Source organism: Prinia subflava, chromosome 25, assembly GCF_021018805.1.
Source record: "Prinia subflava isolate CZ2003 ecotype Zambia chromosome 25, Cam_Psub_1.2, whole genome shotgun sequence".
NCBI classification, from domain to species: domain Eukaryota; kingdom Metazoa; phylum Chordata; class Aves; order Passeriformes; family Cisticolidae; genus Prinia; species Prinia subflava.
The window spans coordinates 4659784-4680858 of record NC_086271.1 but is presented as its reverse complement, the minus strand read 5'-3'; the positions used below and the strand labels follow the sequence as shown (position 1 = coordinate 4680858).

Genomic DNA, 21075 nt, shown 5'->3' with positions numbered 1-21075 from the left:
CATGGAAACCAAGGGAGTCCGGAGAAACAGCCCCACCGGGACCAACCATCAGAGCTTTAAAAAGAGCCACACTGAGGGAGAGGGGGTGGAAGTGGCTGATTTTTCTTCACTGGACACATCCTGGCCTGGAAGCACCACGGTGAAAATGGCAACGTTTTTGTTTTAGTGGGCTCTGCCTGTGCAAGCCAGGCTGGACACCTTCAGGAGACATCCTGGGAGATGGACCATGACCTCTTGGAAAATCATGCCTGGATAGCACGTGGGGACTGATGTCTTGGATGGCTGGATGGGAGCATGGACATGGATGGAGGCTGATGGAGATGGGAGGACATGGATGAAGATGGGTGGATGAACAAAGCAGGTGGACAGATGGATGGATGGATGGATGGATGGATGGATGGATGGATGGATGGATGGATGGATGGGAGGATGGGAGCCTTCTTCCCTGTTTTTCAGGGCATGCCCTGAGAGAAGAGGAAACTGTACTTCCCAAACCCCAGTGCTGCCTTGCTGCACCTTCCCTTCATGTGAGGGCCCCTTCTTCTCCATCCTGGATTTAGGAGAAGTTCCTGCTGCAGCTCTGAAGCTGTGGGCAGCCCCATGGGACCTGCTGTGACCAGGTGAGGGAGCTCAGCAAAGGGAGACCTCAGCACATCACCTCTCTGGACACTCCCATCACACAGGGATCAAAATCCAAGGGAAATCTCCCTCTTCAGAAGTATCCCTGGGAAAGGCTCTAAATCAGAGAATAAGAGGATCACAGAATGGTTTGGAACAGGTGGCACCTTAAGTTCGTATTGTTCCAACTCCCTACCATGGGCAGGGACATGTCCCACTAGAACAGGTTGCTCCAAGGCCCAACCAGTCTGGCCTTGAATACTTCCAAGGATCCTACAACCCTTGCAATGATGGATTAAGGCTGCAGGAACAAGCCCTGGGAAGCTTTGAGCTTCCATCCCAGCTGGGTTTGGCAGGAGGTTACCTGGAGGTTACGCCTCAGAGAGGCCGACCTGCTGCTTCCCTGGCAAGAGCAGATGGAAGAACAAGGCCACCTCCTCCCAGAAGCTTTGGAGGCATGTGATTTTCCATGGAAAAGCCCAGGCATCTGTGCACAGATGCAGGCAGGGTGCAGGCAGGCTGCCCAGTGCATCTCTGAGAATATATCCCAGCACCAGGGAACTCCCTGTGCTTATCTGGGAATATGTCCATGCCCCCATATGTGTACCCCTGCACCAGGCACCTCCTCCCTGTACATGCATCCCTGCACTCCAGGACTCCCTGTGCAGGGATGCACATCCACACAAGTTCCAGGGATTTCCCTGGATACACCAGCTCCAGAACCAGCCTCTCCCTGTGTAGGGAGCTGCAGGGCTGTGGGTCTCTCCAGAGGCTGGAAGCCGAAGTCCTGCCCAGACCATTGCAGCCTCCCACCCTCACTGCAGCCCCTGGATCCTGCCAAGAGCCTGACCTTTGGATCACGCAGCCACGGGCCAAGGCCAGCCCCCAGGACCAGCTCAGCCCAGTGCTAACCCTGTCGCTCCAAGGCTGGATCCTGCTCCTCGCCACCATCACGGGCCTCCAAGGATGCACATCCCACGTGGATCATCCCCTCTGGTGGAGCTCACTGCCTAATTAATTTGAGGCTTTTAATTAAAGTGGGGGGGCACAAGGGACAAAGCAGCCCTGTTCAAAGCTCTGGCAGTGAGGAAGGGAAGGGGCAGAAATGGGCAGAGTTTAGGGGATTTTGTCACCAGGGAAAGAAAAGAGGTAAAAGTGGGCAGAGTTAGGTGAATTTTGGCAGTGGGGAAGGAAAGAGTAAAAAATGGGCAAAGATAAGGGATTTTGGCAGTGGGGAAAGAAGGAGACAAAAATGGGCAAAGTTAAGAGGATTTGGGCTGGGCCACCCCCCTGGACACGTTGCCATTGATCTCAGGGTCAATCCATGCCACTGACAGGCAGCATCACCTGATTCCAGCCAATTTCTCCACACTCATCCCACATCCCACCTCTCTGCAGGGCTGCCTGCGTGCCTCAGTTTCCCCCCACTCCAGTATTTCGCTGAGCACGACAGATCCAGGGACGCAAACCATTGGAGCAGGGAGAGGAAAGCCAAGATTTGCCCATTCCCATCTCTCCCCTGCAGCTGCTTCAATTCCAGATTTCCAGAAACACCACAAAATGAGACAGCTCCCAGCCCCAGTCCTGGTTTCTGTGGGGATTTATGGAAACGGAACGGAGGGAAACTAAGTCCAAAGACCACAAAGTTTGGGAATACATGGCCAGGGCACGGATCCGGCCTTTGAGCTGTCTCCACGGCAAGGAGGAGCTTCTGGAGGATGCGGGATGAGCTGGGGAGGAACGGGGGCGGTTTGTGCCGGCGTCCCTGGGAACGTGACCCCGACGTTTCCCTGCGGGATCCCCCTCCATTCCTGATGGCTTTTCCGGGGTGCGGCCGCCCCGCTCCGGGAGCGGCAGGTGGGGAAGGCAGCGGCCGGGGCGCCGGGGGCCACGTTCCCACGACTCCCGTGCTCCCCAGAGGTGCTATATTTAAATCAATATTTTCCTGTTTAATCCAAGGGCTGCTAAGTCAACAAACACAGCATGACAGAGAACATACCTAATTTTCCGTCCCCAGACGGATTCAGCCGTGGGGAGAAGAAAGATCCAAGGGGCTGCCAGGCTGGCATCCTGCTCAGACTTTCACTGAGCAGCAAATGGACCCCAAAATCCATCCCAAATGCATCCTGGCTTGCTGCTAGGCTGTGTGGGGCTGCACATGGGTGTGCACACATGTGCTTGTGTGTGCTGCCCATTCCAGCAGCTTTTGGGATGCTGGAATCAGGAAAATGTCATTATCTTGAGTTTGGGGGCTTTTTTCTCCCACATGATCTGCCAGAGTGGGATGTGCTGTAACAGCCCCTGAGGAATTAAAAGCTTGGTGCTCATCATCAGGCACAGGGCAAAGGAGCACCCAGGATGAACTGAATGGCTCCAGCCCCATGGAGAATTGCTGGAAAGTACCCAGGACAAACAGTGCTGCCCCCGAGGGAGAACAGCATGTTACCTCTCTGGGTGCGATGTGCCAGATGCACCTCTGCCAAAGCCACCACCAAACCGTGCGAGCTGGGAAAATATCCTGGGGGAAGGATGCTGCAGTGACACTCAACCCCAAGAGAATGTATTGAGGGTGAAAGATATTGGGAGAGAATACTTTAAGGGAGCATCATCCCAGAGGTGCCAGATCCCATTACTAATCCCTTCCCAGCACAGTCTGCTGGAGATGGACACCATCTCACCATCACCACCATGATACCAGATGGATGCTCCCATCCCCCAAAATTCCCAAGTGGAGGTGACCATTTCTCCATACAGACTCACAGCCTTGCAACGCTGGCCCTTTCCACTGAGTTAGGGAGGGGAAAAAGAATCTAAAAGTAAAAAGCAAAGCTCATTTCTTCTCTGCTGGTCAGGGAGCACATAAATCCCCATTCCCAGCCAGCCATCCCAGTGCCAAGTTATATCCGGTCCTCGGTGCTCTCACTTAGAATTAAAGCAACTCCCTTGCAGGGCTCCATCCCCCTCCACCCCCCCAGGCAAAGCTGGTGCCATCTGAAATAAAACATCCCAGCTCCACCATCTAATAAATCAAAAGGAGAAATAAAAACCCTGGTTTCAGTTAGGATATGGCTGGAGCACAAAGAAATCCCAAGGCAGGGGAGAGATTTGAAGATACAGCTGTGGTGTTGCCCTTAAAAGGGAAAATTCGCACCCTCTTCCCCAGGGCTGGAGGGTTCAGGCAAGGTGAGGAGCAGCATCCCCAGGGTCTGCTTCCACAGGGTGGCACATCCACCTGAGGACATGCTCGGCCAAGCAGGGCTCCCAGCTGGTAAAAACCCACCCCAAATCATCCCAAAGTTGGGACCAGACCAGGGCTGGGGGTGTGTCAGAGCATCCCTGGTATTGGGGCCATCAGGTACCGGCCCCAGGACACCACAGGGAGCTGCCTGAGTACGAAACATCTCCTGTAAATTATTAAGATAAACCAGATATTATATAAACGAAACAAATTAATTATTTAGAAATGCCACTGGGTGCACAGCCTCATCTTGGGGACCTGCCAATGTTCCCAAGGTGGCACCAGCCAAAGCTCCAGGAGGCTCCTCATTAACCCATTTTAATTATAACGCTCAATGGATTCACAGCACTTTTCAGCCATGGTCAGAGGAGACAAAAAAGTAAACCTAAACTGGTCCATCAGGCAAAAAATGCTGCCAAAATCACCCCAAATTCACCCAAAACATCCCCAAGGATGTTTCACACAGTGGCCAAGAGTGGCCATCCCTGTTCTCAGCCACCAACAGTTGCTGTCAGGCAGGGGGGGACAACAACAGGAGAAGGAGCTGGAGGGGGAGCAGAAATCCCTGGAGAATATTTTGAGGGGAATGTTGCTGCAGGGAGGACACATTCCAAGAGAATAACTTGGGGGAATGATGCTTTGGGGATGCCAGACCCCAGGGGAACCTCCTGGGGACGATGATGCTGCAGGGCTGCTGGATCCCACGAGAATATCCTGTGAGGAGGATGCCAGATCCCAAGATCTGGGGGAAAGTGCTGCAGGGATCTGGATCTTGGGAGGATCCAAAGAAAAGCAGCCTTGCTCCGCGTGGCTCTGCCCTGGCCAGCAAGGGTTACACGGCCAGGCTCAGCCCCGGGTACTTCACGCTTGGCTGCCGGCGGCTGCTGGAAGGGAATGGTCCAGCCCATCCTCTTAAATCGGCATCGGAGCAGGGGAGAGAGCCCTGCCAGCATCATTCCTGCGAGCTCTCGGCAGATCCCCCGCGGGAACGGGTATTTCTGGGCTTCTCCCAGAGCTATTAAAAGCCCCGTGGGTGCTGGCACTGCCGAGCCGCAGCAGGAGGTGATGCTTCCAAGCCCTTCCCGGCACAAACAGTCGGAGTGATGGGAACCCAAGCGCACGTTCAAACAACAGCCAAGGAGCCAGCAATGCCAAAATCCCATCCCAGGAAAGATCCCAAAGCACGCAGCCACGCTTCAGGCAGAGCAGAGCACCTTCACATCCCCCAGACTGCACCAGTTCTTCCCCAGAGAGGATCAAACTTTTACCTATCGATCAAATATTCAGTGCATGCACAAAAATATTTCTCCCCCTTTTTCCCCACCCACCAGCATGGCAATGCTCACGATCCCAAGCAGAGGGTTGGTGGATTTTTGGAGGGGAAAATGCAGATTTGTTCAGTGAGGGGTGTAACATGACGAATCCCAAGCAGAAGGATTGTTTAAGCCTTGCCAGCCAAGGAAAAGGCAGTCTTTGGTTCAGCATCACAGGGATGGTCAGTTTATCAGTACCTTACATAGCATCACTGAGAGATGTTATACATGAACATTTATAAAACCCTGTTCCACCACAACTTGGTACTATTTAACCAGAGAACTGCTTTTTCCCATCCATAAATCACCTTTTTATCGGGGAGATTGCTCCAACAAACAAGAGCTCATCCCTTGGGGGCCACCGGAAGAGGCTGGGAAGGCTCTTGGCCATCCAGCAGTGCCTCTGCAGATGGGAATTTGTCCACCACAGGGGACACGTGACAGATCCCCAAGGCCACTAGTGCCTTGGGTGGGTCGTGTACGCCACGAAACAAAGGTGCTTTTAGGATGGATGGGCACTTACCACCTGCGGCTTGGTCCTGGGGCTGTGTTCGTCGGGCAGGCGTGTGCACCGGGGCAGCCGGGGCGGTGGGGCAGCAGGTGGCGAGCGGGGTCTGTCCCCAGCACCGGGGCACGTGTCACCTGAGTTGAGGGCCAGCATGTACCGCTTGGTGACATCCTCCAGCGAAGGTGGCTGGAGCGTCGGGAAGGACTTTCCGGGCGAGCGGCCGGCAGCCGGCGCGGGGAGGTGGCCGTGGTGGCCGGAGGGGACGAGCGGCTCGGGGACGGTGATGGGGACGAAGGTGGCGGGCTCGCTGGTGTGCCGGACGTGCTTGGCGGCCGGGCGGCTCTTGGTGAGGATGGCAGGCGCTGGGGGCGGCTGGTTCTCCTGGTGGGCTGCGCGGTTGGAGCGCTTCTTGGAGCTGCGGCGGGCGACGCGAGGGGACAGCACGTCGGCCAGCTTGGGGTCGAAGCCGTAGCCGCGCCCGGCGCCTGGCGCTGCCGGCTGTGCCGAGAGGATAGGCTCGCTGCTGGACGGGGGAATGCTGGGCTCCAGCTCGCTGATGGCCTCACCGGGCGCCTCGAAGGCGCCGGCTGCCAGCTCGCCGCGGCGGCTGGGGTCGCTCAGCGACTTCTTCTTGATGGTCTTGCCGTTGGCCTTGTCGTCACCCAGCTTGGCCATGGCGCCAGGCTGGCTGACGATGGTGCGGATGAGGCTGCTGTAGTCCCGGGGCCCGTCGCTGCCCAGGGACAGGTCGCTGCCTGCGCTGCCCGCGCTGCCCACCATGGCGGCGGGCTGCGGGATGCCCGCCTTGGCGCTCAGTGAGCCCAGCAGGTTGCTGTCGACGGAGAAATTCTTGGCCTCCTCCGGCACCGAGCATCTCCGGTGAGGCATGGGGTCGCTGAGGGAGCGGTAGGGCTCAGTGCCACCCTCGCTGCCACCCTCCATCCCATTGGCGCCCGCCGACGGGAACTTACGTCGGCGCCGCAGGCTGCCAGGGGTGCTGGGCGTCTCGGGTTTGCTGCCTGGGAGCTCTTCAGCCACCATCGGGTGAGCTGGCAGCGCTTCGGAGCTGCCGGCGGCTGTCGTGGCACTGGGCAGCATCCAGGCGTCCACAGCTTCTTGCAGGTTTTGGAAGGGCATCCCCACGGGCTCTGGCTCCGTGACGATGCCCTCGTCCGTCACGCTCGACTCGTGACCCGACAGCTCCTCCACAGATTTGCTGCGAGCGAGGTTCTCCTCCACTTCCACGTCCTTCAAACACCGTGTGCTCTCCGCCTGTCCCCGAAGGGTTCTGTCCGTTGTGCCCGTCGGTGCCACCACCTCGGCGCCCTCCACACCTCCGCTGTCCTTCTGCTCGGCGGCAAAGCCGTAGTCCTGCTGGGAACCCATCCTGCTGATCTTCTCAAACACCTGCCTCGCCTCCTGGATGTACTGGTCCTGGATGACCATGGGGAGAGGATCCTCGTCCCCTTGTTGTCCCCCACCTGGAGCCACCCGCTCCTGGCTGTCCGTGGCGGCCAGAAGGAGCTCGGAGGAGCTCTGCTTCATGGAGCTCTGTAGGAAAAGGCGCCGCGTCCCGGATTTCTCGGAGCAGGTGAAGGACTTGGCGCGACGCAAAGTGGCCGTCAGGTCCTTGAGTGTGGGCCGCTCGCCCGGCGCCCAGCGGTTCTGGGGGTGAGTGGCACCACAGCTGCCTGGGGAGGGGCTGGCAACGCCGGAGCATCCCTCGGAGCCCGCGTCAAGGCCGACCCTCACCCCCTTCTTCTTCACCTTCAGCTCCGAGAGGTCCGATTTGAGGAAGCTGAGGAGGGTCAGGGTCTCGGTGGCGATGTCAGGGTTGGACAAGGACTTGCGGTGCTTGGCCCGCTCCCCTTCCAGCCCTGGCTGGTGCAGGCTCTCGCTCCCACAGTCCGGTTTGGCCTTGGCCACGCTTTGGGGCAGCTTGGGGCGGACGCGGACCCCTGGCTGTCCCCACGCCAGGCCGTCGCTGGCCCCGAAGCTGGGTGATCGATAGATACCATAACCTGCCTGGAGAGTCCGTCCTTGGCCGGGCCAACAGACTCCGAACTGCTCCTCCTCCTTCAGCGTCTCCGTGCTGGAATATCGACTGCTGCTGCGTGACCCGCCGGGGCTGCCGAAGGGCAGGATGTTCACCTTGGAGACGCGGGCCACCATGGGCAGCGGGTGGCGGGGGACCACCCTAGAGCAGCCTTCGGCCTCGCCATCGCCATCCGCCGTGCCCTCCTTCTTCTTCCGTGCGGTGCGGGGCCGGAGGGCAGCGCTCTGCCCCTCGCCCTCGCTGCCCGACGAGGCGCGGGGAGAACGGGCCGCCGCGGCTTCATCGTCCCCGTTGGAGCGGGGCGATGGGGAGGAGGAGGGTGGTTGCGGTCGAGCCGAGTTATGCCAGGAATGCGGGCCGGGCTCCGGCGGAGCTCCGCGGGGAGAGCGGAGCGCCGGGTGCGGGACGCGGCTGCGGGGCGGAGGCGGCGGGGGAGCTCCGCGGGCGCTCCCGCTCCCGTTCCCCATCCCATTCCCGGCGGCCGCCGTCGGCTGCCGGCAGCTCTCCCCGAAGAGTTTCCGCATCGCCGGGACGCTGGGCCAGCGCGGCGGCTCCGCGTTTAACCCCGGGCCCGGCGGCGACGGCGGCGGCGGCGCGGGCGGCGGTGGAGCCGGGGACGGCGGCGGAGCCCCGGCATGAACCGGGCCCGTCGGCTCCGGCTCGGTAAAACGAAGAGAAAGCTGCCGTACCGACGGGGCCAGGCTGCCAAAAGCCCGGCCCGGTTGTTGCTCCGCGATCGGCGCTGAAACTTTCCTACCCGGGAAGAAGAAGGAGGAGGAGGAGGAGGAAGGCGGGGAGGAGGCGGGCAGGAGGCACCGAGCCGCCGCTACCCCCCGGCTGCTGCCCCCCTCCGCCATTGTCGGTGCCCCCCCGCCGCCGCCGCCGCCTCCGCCCGCCCCCCGGCCCCGCCGCCGCCGCGCCCCGGCCCCGGCCCCGCCGCAGGCACCGCCCGGCCCCGCTCCTCCTCCGGGCTGCCGGCGGGCTGCATCCCTCCCGCTTTGTTTTCTCTCTCTCTCCCCCCACCCCGCCCCCCCACCCTTTTTTTTTTTTTTTGGCTTTTCCTCCTCCCTCACCCCCTGCTTTTTTATTTGTTGCATTCAAATAAACTTTCCTCCCCGGAGGCGGGGTTTGCTCCCGCAGAGGGGGAGGGTTGAAGTTTTGCTCCCTTTTTAAAATTAATTATTTAATTCTTCTCTATATTTTTTTCTTCTTTTTATTTTTCTTTTTTTTTTTTTTTTTTTTGAGCGGAGGTGGAGGGAGAGGAAGACGGCTTTAGAGCTGCCCTCTCCCTCCTAGGCTAAGCAGGAGCACCTCTCACCCCCCTGCATCTTTCACTCCCCCTCTCACGCATCCTTCGTTACCCCCTGCATCCTTTCTTCCACACCCTCCCCACCTCAGCATCCTTCATCCCCCTTGTCTTTTATAAGGAGGCCTATAAAAAACTGGGAGAGCAACTTTTTACACGGGCTGAGTGATAGGATGAGGGGAGGACAGCTTCAAATTAAAATATGGGAGGTTTGCATGGCATATTGGGAAGAAATTCTTCCCTGTGAGGGTGAGAGGCCCTGGCATGGGTTGCCCAGAGAAACTGTGACAGCCCCATCCCTGGAAGAGTCCAGGGCCGGGTTGGACAGGGCTTGGAGCACCCTGGGATAGTGGAAGGTGTCCCTGCCCATGGCAGGCTGTTGAGATTGGATGGTCCTTAAGATCCTTCCCAACCCAAACCGTTCTGTGATACCCTCCAGTACTTCCCAGCTTTTTCTTTTCAGGGGAAAACAGGATAAATAATCATAAACGTGAGTGCCAGTGAGAGATTCTTCCCATTGCAGCCGATTCCTCCAGACCCTGCTTTGCAGCTCAAGAGGGAACACCTTGTTCCCAACTTGCACAGCTCTCCAGTGAGGCACTGCCCCGTGAACAGACTTTCCCGTGGGTTTTCAGCATCGCTTGTCAGCGCTTGCTATTTGAAGCCTGTAACCCTTTTTTTCCCCCGAGACAGCAGATTTATCGCTGGGGATGTGAAAAATGAAGGTGGCTGGGGTGGCTGGTGGGTGAGCTGTGGCCTCAGAGACACGGATGGCGCTGGAGAGGTGTCCTGGCCGTGTAGAAAATATTGCTGACTCTGACCCCGAGGCACAAAAAGAGGGGGAAGAAAAAAAATCCGGCACCTCCTGTAAATGCATTTTTCAGGACCTAAAAAGCGCCTGCAGCGATGCCGTGAGATGCTCCGCCCCGCCAAGTATTCCTTCCCTGGCTCTCCCTTCCCACCCTCCGTCCTGCTTCCCGCTTCCCCCAGGCCTGGGTGTCTCCTGGCTGCAGGGATGACGTCCCCATGATGTCCCCCAGGATGGCATTTTGGGAAGAGCTGTGCATTTCATCCCCACTCGGTTCTGTGGGAGCTCTTTTTCAGCTGCTGGCTTTGAGCACAGGAGATTTGTTGAAGTGCTCACCCCATTTCTGAGGCATCCCTTTACTCCCATCACCCCGGCCTCTAGTCATGGTGGTTCCAAGGGAACTGCTGGCAGGACCCCAAGGCAGGGCAGGGCACAGTGAGATCCAAAGAGAGCTCTGAGTGTCCCCTTCTCTTAAAAACGTTCCAAATTAGTGATTCCAGTAGCAGGAACATCATCCTGGGGCTGTTGGACGTGACCACCTGAACGCATGCAGCCCTTGCAGCCACCACCAGACTTTTTGGAAGCTTTTTTCTCCCCCAGAGCTTTATTGGGGTTGGATTTTTCCGGCCGCCTCCTCCCATGGGCCCTGTCACTGATGGTGCGGGGCTCCTCCCTCCCTCCCTGGAGCCAGGTGGACACCCACACATCAGCCGGATTTCTCCAAATCTAAATGTTTTGCGCCCTCTCCTGGGTCCGGATGGCGTGGCCCGGCCCTCCCACGCCGTCCACTTCCTCCTGTCTGGGAAGAGATGGGGACATCAGGCCGGGCTTGTCCCTCCAGCCACAGCTCCCGCAGCCCCCCAGCGTTCTGCCCTTCCACTGCAGGACCCCAAAGATGCATCAGAGGGGATCTGGGCGCGGGTGAGCTCAGGCCAAGGGAAAGCACAGGGCTGCCTTTGCCTCCTCCATCACATTCTGTGCCCCAACCCAGAGTCATTGTCACCGTCAGCACAGGGACACAGCTCCTGCAAAACCAGGTGGTCTGAGCTCATGCTGCTGCAGGATCCCTCTTTGTTCTAACCCTGCAGTGATGCTGAGATCTCTGAGCATCATCCAAGAGCCTGTCACTGCTCTGGACACCCTCCTCATCCTCATGACACTGGGACTGCCAGCACGGGGTGCTTGGGTGGCCAGGTACCCAGGAGACAGTGTGTACCTGCAGGGAGCAAGTCAGGATGGGGCTGCACGCTTGGCCAGCTGCAGGCAGCCAAGCTGGAGGGGTGCTCAGCACTGGAGATTTGAGGCAAATTTATTAAATCCGCTTAGGTGTGATTATTATGAGCAGACACAAAAAATGCAGTTATCCACATATATATATTTATATTTTTATATGTATATATATACACTGTATGGATACATATATTGTGTTCAGGCAGAGATTTTCTGCACTGCAGAGCCTGTGCTGGGCCACAAAGCTCCCTGTGCTCGGATAGATGCTATGTCTGTTCGTACAGTGGGTGTACACACCCTTGTGAGAACGAGCAGGGAGTTCATTCCACACATCCTATGTGTTAGAGAAGACTCGCAGAGCTGTGAGTGGTGCATCCACCCGGCAAACCCCTCCTCGCTGAGGGGGAGCAGCATCCCAACAGAGGCTGTGGGAGCAAAGCTCAATCCCCAAGCCCGTGGAGAAGCTGAGCCAGCTGTGGGATGCCTGGTGGCGTGGCCAGGACACTGAGCAGCAGCTCCCTGGGATGTGCATCTCCCAACTCCAGGCATTGTGTCCACATGTGCTGGCTCTGATTGTGGTGGATCCTGGTGAGGAGATGACAGCAGGGCACCACTGACACCAGGATGGGCCAGATTTGGGGTGCTGGGCTGTGCAGGGAGCTGGACTCAGATGAAGGTTCCCAGGCAGGTGACAATGCTGCTGCCTCGCGCCTAACCCAGCCCGTGGGCATGGCTTCAGTGGGAAATCCAGCAGGCGTGTTCCAGCTGCCCTGATGTCCCCTTTCCCTGTTCCCAGTCTGTCCAAGGGTGCTCCTCCACCATTTTGCAGCACCAACAATACCAGTGAGCCTGTGTCTCTTGCTGTGGCCTCATTCCGGGCACTGGGGGACAGGGATGTCCCAGTGCTACACAAAAACCACCCATGACACTGATTTTGGGGAACACATGGCCCCACGGTAAGGGCTGAACCAAACCCTCCCCAGCCTTCGCGTGTTGTCCCATCAGGGAATTCTTAACTGGGGATGGGCAGGAAACATCTCCCAGCAGCTCATCCTGAGCCAGGAATGTGTCCTCCACGGTCCCATCTTGTTCTCCGTGGTCCCGGTGGATTTTTATTGCATCGGTGGCTCAACCACCAAGGCGCTGAGCTGCTCCAGGTGAGCGGCCGAGCCAGGTGGAGGACACTGGAGCTGTGACGGGGTTAACCCCGCACCACTGCAGGCTGGAGACAGGCCCAAAGTGCTGAAAGCTTGGTGGGTGCCATCCTCCTCTCCCCCGGCGTGTCCCCTCTGCTCCATGGAGCTCGGCGCCGGAATTGCCCCGCGCCTCGGCGGCACCGCGGCGGCCTCGCCCCAGCCTAGGAGCCGTAGGTGACGCAGCGGTCGTGCCGCCACTTGGAGCTCACCTTGTCGAGGAGGTAGCGGGTGCTCTCACGGAACTTGCGCTGGGTGAAGTAGAAGAGGATGGGGTCGAGGACGCTGTTCATGCTGGCGAAGGGTCGCGTGCACTTGTAGGCGATGGCGAAGGCCTGCAGGGCCGGGCAGGGCAGCGCGGGCGAGGAACGGACAATCAGGTAGATGGTCTTGGTGAGGTGGAAGGGGAGGAAGCTGATGGAGAAGACGATGACCACGATGATGACCATGCGCACGGCCTTGTCCTTCCTCTTGTGCACGGCCAGGCCGATCAGCTCGTCCTTCTGGCACAGGATGCGGGCCATGCTGCAGTAGCAGGCCAGGATGGCCACGAAGGGCAGCAGGAAGCCGGTGAAGGTGAGGGTGATGCCGTAGGGGAAGTAGGCGGCGGAGCGGTCGGGCGCGCTCAGGTCGTAGCAGACGGTGCGGTTCCTCTGCGTGCCCGTGGAGGCGAAGACGAAGGTGGGCAGGCACTGGGCGATGACGATGAACCACACGGCTGTGCACACCAGCCACGTCAGCTTCTTGCCCTTCTTCTTGTGCCACGAGGCCAGGGGGTGGCAGATGCCCAGGTAGCGCTGCACGCTGATGCAGGTGAGGAAGAAGATGCTGCCGTGCAGGTTGGTGTAGAACTGGAAGCGCACGAACTTGCAGGTGAAGTCCCCAAAAGGCCAGTAGTCCTTCTGGGTGTAGTTGTAGATGAGGAGAGGCAGCGAGCAGACGTAGAGCAGGTCGGCCACGGCCAGGTTGAGCATGTAGATGGTGCTGCGGCTCAGCGCCTTCCGCGCCAGCCAGATCTGCCCGATGACCACGGCGTTCAAGGGCAGCCCCACCACGAACACCACCGAGTACACCAAGGGCAGCAGCACCTGCTTGAACTCCTCATGGTAGGTGCACGAGTTCCTCCCGGTGCTCACGGCAGTCAGGTTGTCCATGGCCATGCTCCCAGCCATCAGTGTCCCCTCTGCTGGCACTGGCCCTCCGCAGCACCTGGGAATGTCAGAGGAGACAGCTGGTGACTTGTCTGCATGGTGTCACATAGGCCCTCACAGGATGAACCTGGACCACTGCTCTGCAGCCTGGGGCAACCCCCAGTGCTCACAGAGGCTGGGGGATGAAGGGATAGAGAGCAGCCCTGAGGACGATTTGGGGGTGTGGGTCGATGAGAAGCTGGACATGACCCAGCCGTGGGCAGTCATGTGCAACCCCCCGTGCCCTGGGCAGAGGAAACCGCGGCAGGATGCGGCGGTGGCCGCCGGCGCGGCTTCCTGCGCCTCTGCAGGGGGTGCCAAAGCCCCGCAGCCAGCCGGGCTCAGCCGGGAGGTGCCGCCCGCACCGAGCCCGGCGCGACCCTCGCGGGCACTTCCAACCCGCCCCTGGCACCGGTGACAACCACCCCAGGGTTTTTTTCTTTTAAACTCAGAGAGCCCACCCAGAGCCCTCCGGGCAGGGCAGGAGGACACCTGTCTTCCTCGGAGGCCGAGAGCAGCGTGACCGATGCGGTACCACAGCGGCGGGAGCGCCCCGCCGCAGCCGTGCCGCGTCTCTCGCCGCTCCGCCCGTGGGTGCCACCGGGGCCAGGAGAGCCGCTCCTCCTCGCTCCCCTCCTGCTGGCAGAGCCCTGCCAGCAGCCCTGGGCAGCCCCCGCTTCCCCTGCTCCCCTGGGCACAAACCTGCCTGCAACGGGGCGGCCGCTGCAAAGGGGAAACTGAGGCAGGGAGGAGGTGCCCAAGCTCCAGCCAGGAGCGTGGGGCACAGGGCACCAGGGAAAGAGAGAGACAAACGAGTCCGGGGGCCGCCCCGTCAGCTTGTACCGCCCGCATTTCAGGTGTTTGGGGATCCAGCAGTCCCCAGAGCACAGCCCGGCCATGGTGTCAGTGTTGGGGACACAATTTTGGGGCTTGTGAATGAGTCCCACTGCTGCCTCCTATCCCCCTGGTACCCTGCTGAGTCCCCCTGCACCCCCCTGAGCACCCCACTGCCACCCCAGCACTCACCTCTCCCACCTCCAAGCTCCAGGGCCGTGAACTTTCCTATCCCCTGGGACCCCCCAAAGCTCCCCCGGGATCCCCCAAAGCTCCCTCAGGACTCCCAAAGCTCCCTTGGGACCCAAGGCTGGGGCAGCACCCACAGGAGCCTCTGCTACCACCCGTGTGCTGGCAGGAGCACCTCCGGGGACACTGGGGACAAGGCGGCCGGGAAGGGGGGCCTTGGGGGACCTGGGGGCACCTCTTCCCTGCTGGGGTGCCCCAGGGTGCTGGGATCCCCCTCTCTGCCAGCCCTTGGCTCCTCTGTGGGTGCCGTGCTTGCCCCACTGAGCAACACTTCCCTTTCCTGGGGCAGCAGTGCTCCAGGGAACCGGGGAACAGAAACCCGGCTGGGCATGGGGGGACACGGCACAGGTGCCACCAGGGCGGGGGGTGCTCCTGCCCACGGGTGCCAGGATGTGGCCAGCTCAGGCCATTATGAGTTATTTGGTCTTTTCTGTAATTTTTTTGGTTGCTTTTTCCTCATTTTTTGAGTCTTTCCTCCGTTTCTACCTTGCTTCCCTCGTATTTGGCTCCTTCCAAGTGTAGATAGATGCTGGGGATAGAGGAGTCAAAAAAAGAAGGGATCTCCCCCAAAAAGAGCAAATGAAGGGAAAGAAATCTCTTTGTGAGAGGGAAAGAGCACTGAAACCCCCTGCTGCTGGGTTTGGAGGGATGGGACAGCTGGAGGAGAGGAGGAAAAATCCCTCCTGATCCCAGGGAAAAGCCAGACACTGGAGAATCTCCATCCCAGCTGTATTCAGGGCCTGCAGCTGCCCGTAACCCCCAGTCACAGTCTGCCAGCACCCACCAATTAATGAAACCAATTAATGAGACTACACTGAGACCCTCAGCCTCAACCAGTTTCTGTGCCCAGGGCATGCTCCTACCTCATTGTCTGTCTGGAGGGTTATCCCAAAAGTCCCATTTCTATCCCCAAAACCCCATCATGGGAATCCCTGCCAGCTCTCGGGGTGATGGGGTTGGCCCCTCCCAAATCCACAGGAGCTGGTGCCCCACAATCACAGTGGCTGAAATCCACTGGGAAATGAGACTTTCAGGGGGAAAAAAAGAGGTGCGGTGTTGGGAGGGGTCAGGATAGGGTCACCCTCATCCTAGTGGTTTAAGGTGCCTGCAGATGAGGAACAAGGACCAGGAGAGAGAAGTGGGGCTGCTCTGTGGCCAGATGGGGAAGAGATTAAAAATAATCACTACCAGCCGCAAGCTTCCCCCTGCACGTGCCCCCTCCAACCTCTTTGCTTTCAAACCCAAGCCCTTCTCCAGAGGAATTAGCTTTAATTAACACCCTGCTATTGATTTGAAGGGGGATTCTGCAAGCTGGATAGAGTGGGAAAAGCTTTTGGATGTTGCTGCCCTCCAATAGCATGTGGGGGAGGACTTCCTCCCTTGGAAATCTTCCTCCATGGTTTATCTTTCCCATCCTGGTCTTTGTGGCTCGCTGGCAGGGCTGGGTGGAAGTGAAAGCTCCAGCTCAGCAGATTTCAAAGAGCATGAAAGTGGGATGCTCCATCCTGCATGTCACTTGGCCAAAGCCACCACATCCTTATCCCCAAACATCCTTATCCTGGCTGGTGCCAAAACATCTTCATGTGCCCATCTACCCCGTGGGGACCCAGGCTTGGATGTTGTGAGGGAAATCTCCATTTAGTGAAGCCTGAGAGTGTAACCATGTGGAAAAGCTGGGACAACATTGGGAATTTTGGGGTACAAAACATGGATTGTAGGGAATGGGGCACAGAGCCACTCTGTCCTTGGGTGACCACCTTCATCCTCCCACAGTTCGGTGCCCCATCATAAGTTAGCACCTCAGGGAGCCTCTGGGCAACCTGGGCTGTGATTCCCTGCTGGAAAGGGAATGGTGGGGACAGGGAAGGTGCAATGAGCTTTCCCAGTCTCAGCTGTCCTATACCTCCATACATAAATACAAATACAAATATAAACATATTCCTCTATACATACATACACCTCTGCAGATCTCTCTACATATATATCTCACTACATCCAACCATAATATGTGTGTTCACACACACACATTACATATTTATAAATATATACCTCTCCACTCATACACACATACATACACAAACTTCTGCACCCCTATACACAAATATATGTCCCTGAGCCCATGGAGTCACACTCATGTTGATCCGTAATTCCATCCATGTATGCAGAAATATATTTATATTACACACGTCTATGCAGACATGCTCCTCTATGGGAATATATTTATACCTCTGGAGGTATATATGCACAAATATATATAAATATATATAAAAGGTAGAGGCCTGGCTACAGGCACTCACAGCAGAGGTGCCAAGGAAAACCAGGTCCCTCGAGCAGATTTAAGCACATTTATGTGCAAAACAACCTCTGGCACGGGGCTGATCAGTGTAGATGCCTGAGGGATGCAGGCTCATCCCAGGTGCACCCCAGACCATGGAAGCAGAGGGACAGGGGAGAATCCACCCTGTGCCAGCCCTGCCAGAGGGATCACAGTGGGATTTTGAGCCCTGCTCCATGGGAAGAGCTGCCAAACCACGCCAACAGCAAAGTCTGGCAGCTTCCAATTGCAGTGGCTCTGGGATCTCCCCAAACCCCAGCCGATGCACGGAGGTTCTCTGGATCTGACCCGTTCTCTCCTGCTCTGCCTCATCCTGCCCAGTTCAATTCGATCTGTTCGGGTCCGGTCCTGCCCAGTCTGCCCCATCCTGCCCAGTTAGGTTTGTCCCGGTTGGATCCCACCCTGACGGGTCCAGCCTTGCCCCTCGGGTCTGATCTTGCCCGGATCCCTCTGACCCACTCGGATCCCATCCTTCCCCGGTGCGGCTCGTCCCGTCCCCCCCTCCCCTTTCGCGTCGCTTACCGGCAGCGGGATGTGCAAGGAGCGGGCTCATCTGACCCGGTAAAGTCCCACCCTGCCTGTCGGGTCCCTTCCTACCCGCTCCGGTCCCATCCTGTCCGGTCCAGCCCCATTTTACCCAGTCGGGTGTAACCCTGCTGGGTCCCATCCTGCCCAGTGCAGCCCCATCCCGTCCTTCCAGCCCCGTCCATCGCAGCTTCACTCTGACCCGCTCAAATTCCATCCTTTCCCGGTCCGGCTTGTCCCGTACTCCCGGGGCGCGGCACTTACCGGAGCGGGATGCGCCGGGAGGCAGCGGGTTCGCTCTGACTCTCTGGGGCTCCGTCCTGCCCTTTCCAGTCCCATCCCGCCCGGTCCGCTCTGACCCACCGAAATCCCATCCCGCCCGGCTGGGCCTGACCCTCCCAGGGTCCCAGCCTGCCCGGTTCGCTGTGCCCCCGGTGGGTCCCGGCCCGGCCGGGCTGATCCCGTTCCCGCCGCTGGCGGCACTTACCGGAGCGGGATGCGCCGGGAGCCGCGGCGCGGAGCGCTCGGAGCCGCGCCGCCGCCGCCGCTCCTCCCCGGGGCCGCCCCACTCCGCCCCGCTCCGGCCCCGGCATCTGCGGGAGGGCCCGGAGGGGCCTGGGGAGGGCGCGCAGCTGGACTGGGAGGGGGCAGGAACAGCCGGGCCGGGGGGCCAGCGTGCCGGGCTGCCGGGCGAACATCTGCCTTAGGATCCTGAGCGAGCATCCGCACCGGAGCGGCTGTCGGGGGGTCCCCACAGCCTCGAAAACGGGGTTTACAGCGCGGGATGCCCACGCACGTGGAACAGCTGGGCTGTCCTGGCCCTGGGTGCGGGGGACAGGGTCTCCCTGCGGCCCCGGGCCGCGGCCAGAGGGGTCGGTGCCTCCCGTACTCATTAACCAGGTGGTGGAGGCTCCGCGCTTCCTGAGCAGGGCTATTAGAGAGCAATAAGGCAAAGAACCCCGCGGGGAAGGGTTGGGTATGGAACCACAGATGCATAAACAGCGCTGGGATGCTGGGATTCGGCGGGATGATGGGCTTGACCCTTCCTTTCCCTGGGAGCCCTCCCGAATTGTTCCCTGCTTTCTTTTTGGGGGCTTGTGATGGGTCTCGGTGGAGGTGGAAGGGAAGCAGGTGCTGAAGGCATTGCCCAGAGGATGGAACTCCCTATGGCGGGCTCCCCAGTGTCTCCTCGTTGACAGGCCCCCAAACACGCCATGAGAGGGTCTGGGTTGCACGGAATGGGTGGTGGAGGGGAGTGAGGGATCTGGAACTGCTGCAGTGGACAATGCGGGCTTCCATCGATCCTGGTGCAAGCCCACGGCCAGGCCGGGCAGTGTGGCCACAGCAGAGATGGGTTCTGGCAGGATCTGACATGAATATTCACAGCCACAGCCAAGCTGGAGCCATCCCTCACACCCCAGGGCTGCCCGGGCTTGTGGGGCTGGGCTGGCCATGGCTCAGTGCCCTTGTGAAATTCCCCGCTCCCTCAGCCTGCACGGGGAGAGGAAAACTGGGGGGAAATGCGCTTTTCCCCAGAAAACACACCTTGTGCAAACAAGCCCAGCATCCTGGGCTGGGGAGCCCAGGACTTCCCGCAAGCATCCGGGGAATGCAGCTGAGGATGGATGCGGCTCATTCCCGCAGTGGGCTGACAGTGGGGGCATCCATCCCTTCCCTGGGGAAGGCAGGCTGGTGTCTCCTCCCTCCCGGCACGGCGCGTGTCCTTGCAGGTGCCCAAGGTGAACAGCCGGCTGTCCTGCTGTGGGGACACTGTAAATAGTGGTGGGAGTGTTAAAAAACACAAAATATAATAGTGGCTCCTGGCTGCCTGCCAGCTCCAAACACCTCCACTGAGCCACAAGCCCAGCCCTGGAGCACCTGGGACTAATGGGAAATCCCAAAAAATGACATTCTGAGGGCTGAGCAGGAATAGGAGAGGCAAATTCAGAGGCATCAATTTGCTCTAAAAAAAGAGATTTCAAGCAAAGCGTTGTTTTTATACCTCTTTCTATTCACACAAAAGGATCATTGGGAAAAATAAGTGGGGAAAAGGACTAGCCTGGGTTCCTCTTGGAGTCTGAGCGAGTGAATTAATCCTTGGCAGAAAGGCCTGGCACGGTGGCTGGGTCTGAGTTTCCGAGCCCCTGGTTTCTCTTCCTCCGGCTGGATGCTGCCAGTAACTGCATTAGCTCCCGAGTGCAGGTGACCTTTGCCACTGCTGCTCCCGGGGGAAATTGCACCTTCCCACGGGTATCCAGGCCTCCAGCTGCCAGCAGATCCCAGAATGGTTGGATGTAGACAGGAGCGTCTGTGGTCAAGGCCAGAGAGGCAGTTTGGAACTGGGACTGTGGTCTTTGCACGGCTGAAAAACCTTTCGGGGGTGAAAAGCAGCATTTTTGAAATGCTGAAGCTCTGTGAGAGCCTCGGGGCTGGGATGTCCCCACCACCAGACACTGGCTGTCCCCATGGGGAGGTTCCTCGGAGCTCTCAGGTTGTTCCCCAGCACAGACATGCAGGGATCAGGCTGGGTCCCTTCTGCCTCGGGCTCCGCCGCGTCTCACCAGACCGGAGACGTCTTGCATGAAGAATTTCATTACATCTAAAAGCTATTTATAACGGAAATGGAGTTAATCTCTCATGTCCTGACAACTCCAGCCTGCTGGGGTGGTGGATCTGGTTGAGCTTGCTTATGAGGGGGTCACATTTGGTGACAACTTTCTCTTTTCAAACTGGCTCAGAGGATATGGTCACCCCAGACTCCTCCATGGACTGGGGACATCTCCTATCCCAGCACCTTTTGAGTCCCTGGATTTTTGGCAGAGAAGGTGTTTGGTGCAGAAAAACCTCATCTCCTGAGGTCCACTCTGATGGAGCCCTGCACCTTCTTGCTGCAACCAGAGTTCAGCACAGTCAGAGCAGTGCAGCCAGCTGGGGTGAAGTCAGACAGGTCCTCTCACTGCTGGATTTATGAGGAGGAGAAACTGCTCCCCCTCCACTGCCTTGGGGGGGTCCTTCACAATTCGGACCCTCACAACTTGGACCTTCACAATTTGTGGGCAGCTTGCTCTCTTCGAGGACAGAGCTGGGGTCTGGGATGGGGACACCTTGGAACTTTTCACGGCTGACTGGAAATCAAATGCCTCCAGGTTGCCCACCATCCCTCCTTTGGCTCCTTGCCCTCCATCCTGGAAACCCTTTTGGGTTTTCACCTCTCTGTGGCTCTTCCCATCCAGGGAGACAAAAGGATGTCCAAGAGCAGGCTCAGATCCCTGTGGGGACCTGGAGGATCTGTCCATGCTGCCTGGGGGGATGGTGGAGCACCCCACATCCCTTTGGATCACCAGCTCCGCTTTCCAGGCCACATCCACAAGAAGGAATAAGGAGCTCAAAGCACATGGGACCTGGAGGTGCCTTTGGGATTTCCCATCCAGGAAAGATTTAAAACAACTTCCCTCAGCTCACTGTTGTTTCCTTGTTCATTTGTTTGGTTTGGCTGTTGGACCCAAGGCAGTTCTGCAGCTGGAGAGGATTCTCTGGGAAATGATTGATCCCAATTGCAGCAAGGGATCAAGTGTGGAAGTGCTGGTGGAGATGCCTGCACCATCCCAGAGAGACCCCACAGCCAAGGGGTAAAACAGTAATTTCAGGGTTGAAACCCAGCCTCTCAGGGAT

General features: G+C 58.6%; 2 protein-coding genes across 4 annotated transcripts in view; both read right to left on the bottom strand.

The window, feature by feature from the left end:
• ARHGEF17 (Rho guanine nucleotide exchange factor 17) overlaps positions 1-8628 on the bottom strand; it is a 28683-nt gene extending 20055 nt beyond the window's left edge. For both annotated transcript variants that reach the window (XM_063419272.1, XM_063419273.1), the window contains exon 1: positions 5693-8628. In XM_063419272.1, coding sequence (XP_063275342.1) covers positions 5693-8590 — 2898 coding nt within the window. In that variant the 5' untranslated portion in view covers positions 8591-8628. The remainder of the gene's footprint in view (positions 1-5692) is intronic.
• A 2608-nt stretch (positions 8629-11236) lies between these two features.
• P2RY6 (pyrimidinergic receptor P2Y6) lies at positions 11237-18141 on the bottom strand. Of its 2 annotated transcripts, none has more exons than XM_063419360.1 (2): positions 17891-18141; positions 11237-13479 (listed from the first exon to the last, which is right to left on the bottom strand). In XM_063419360.1, the coding sequence occupies exons 1-2, from the start codon at positions 18124-18126 to the stop codon at positions 12435-12437; spliced, it is 1281 nt and encodes a 426-aa protein (XP_063275430.1). In that variant the 5' UTR covers positions 18127-18141; the 3' UTR covers positions 11237-12434. The 2 variants fall into 2 exon arrangements, with proteins under 2 accessions (XP_063275430.1, XP_063275431.1); XM_063419361.1 differs by lacking the exon at positions 17891-18141 and adding an exon at positions 17668-17871.
• Positions 18142-21075: the final 2934 nt, after the last annotated feature.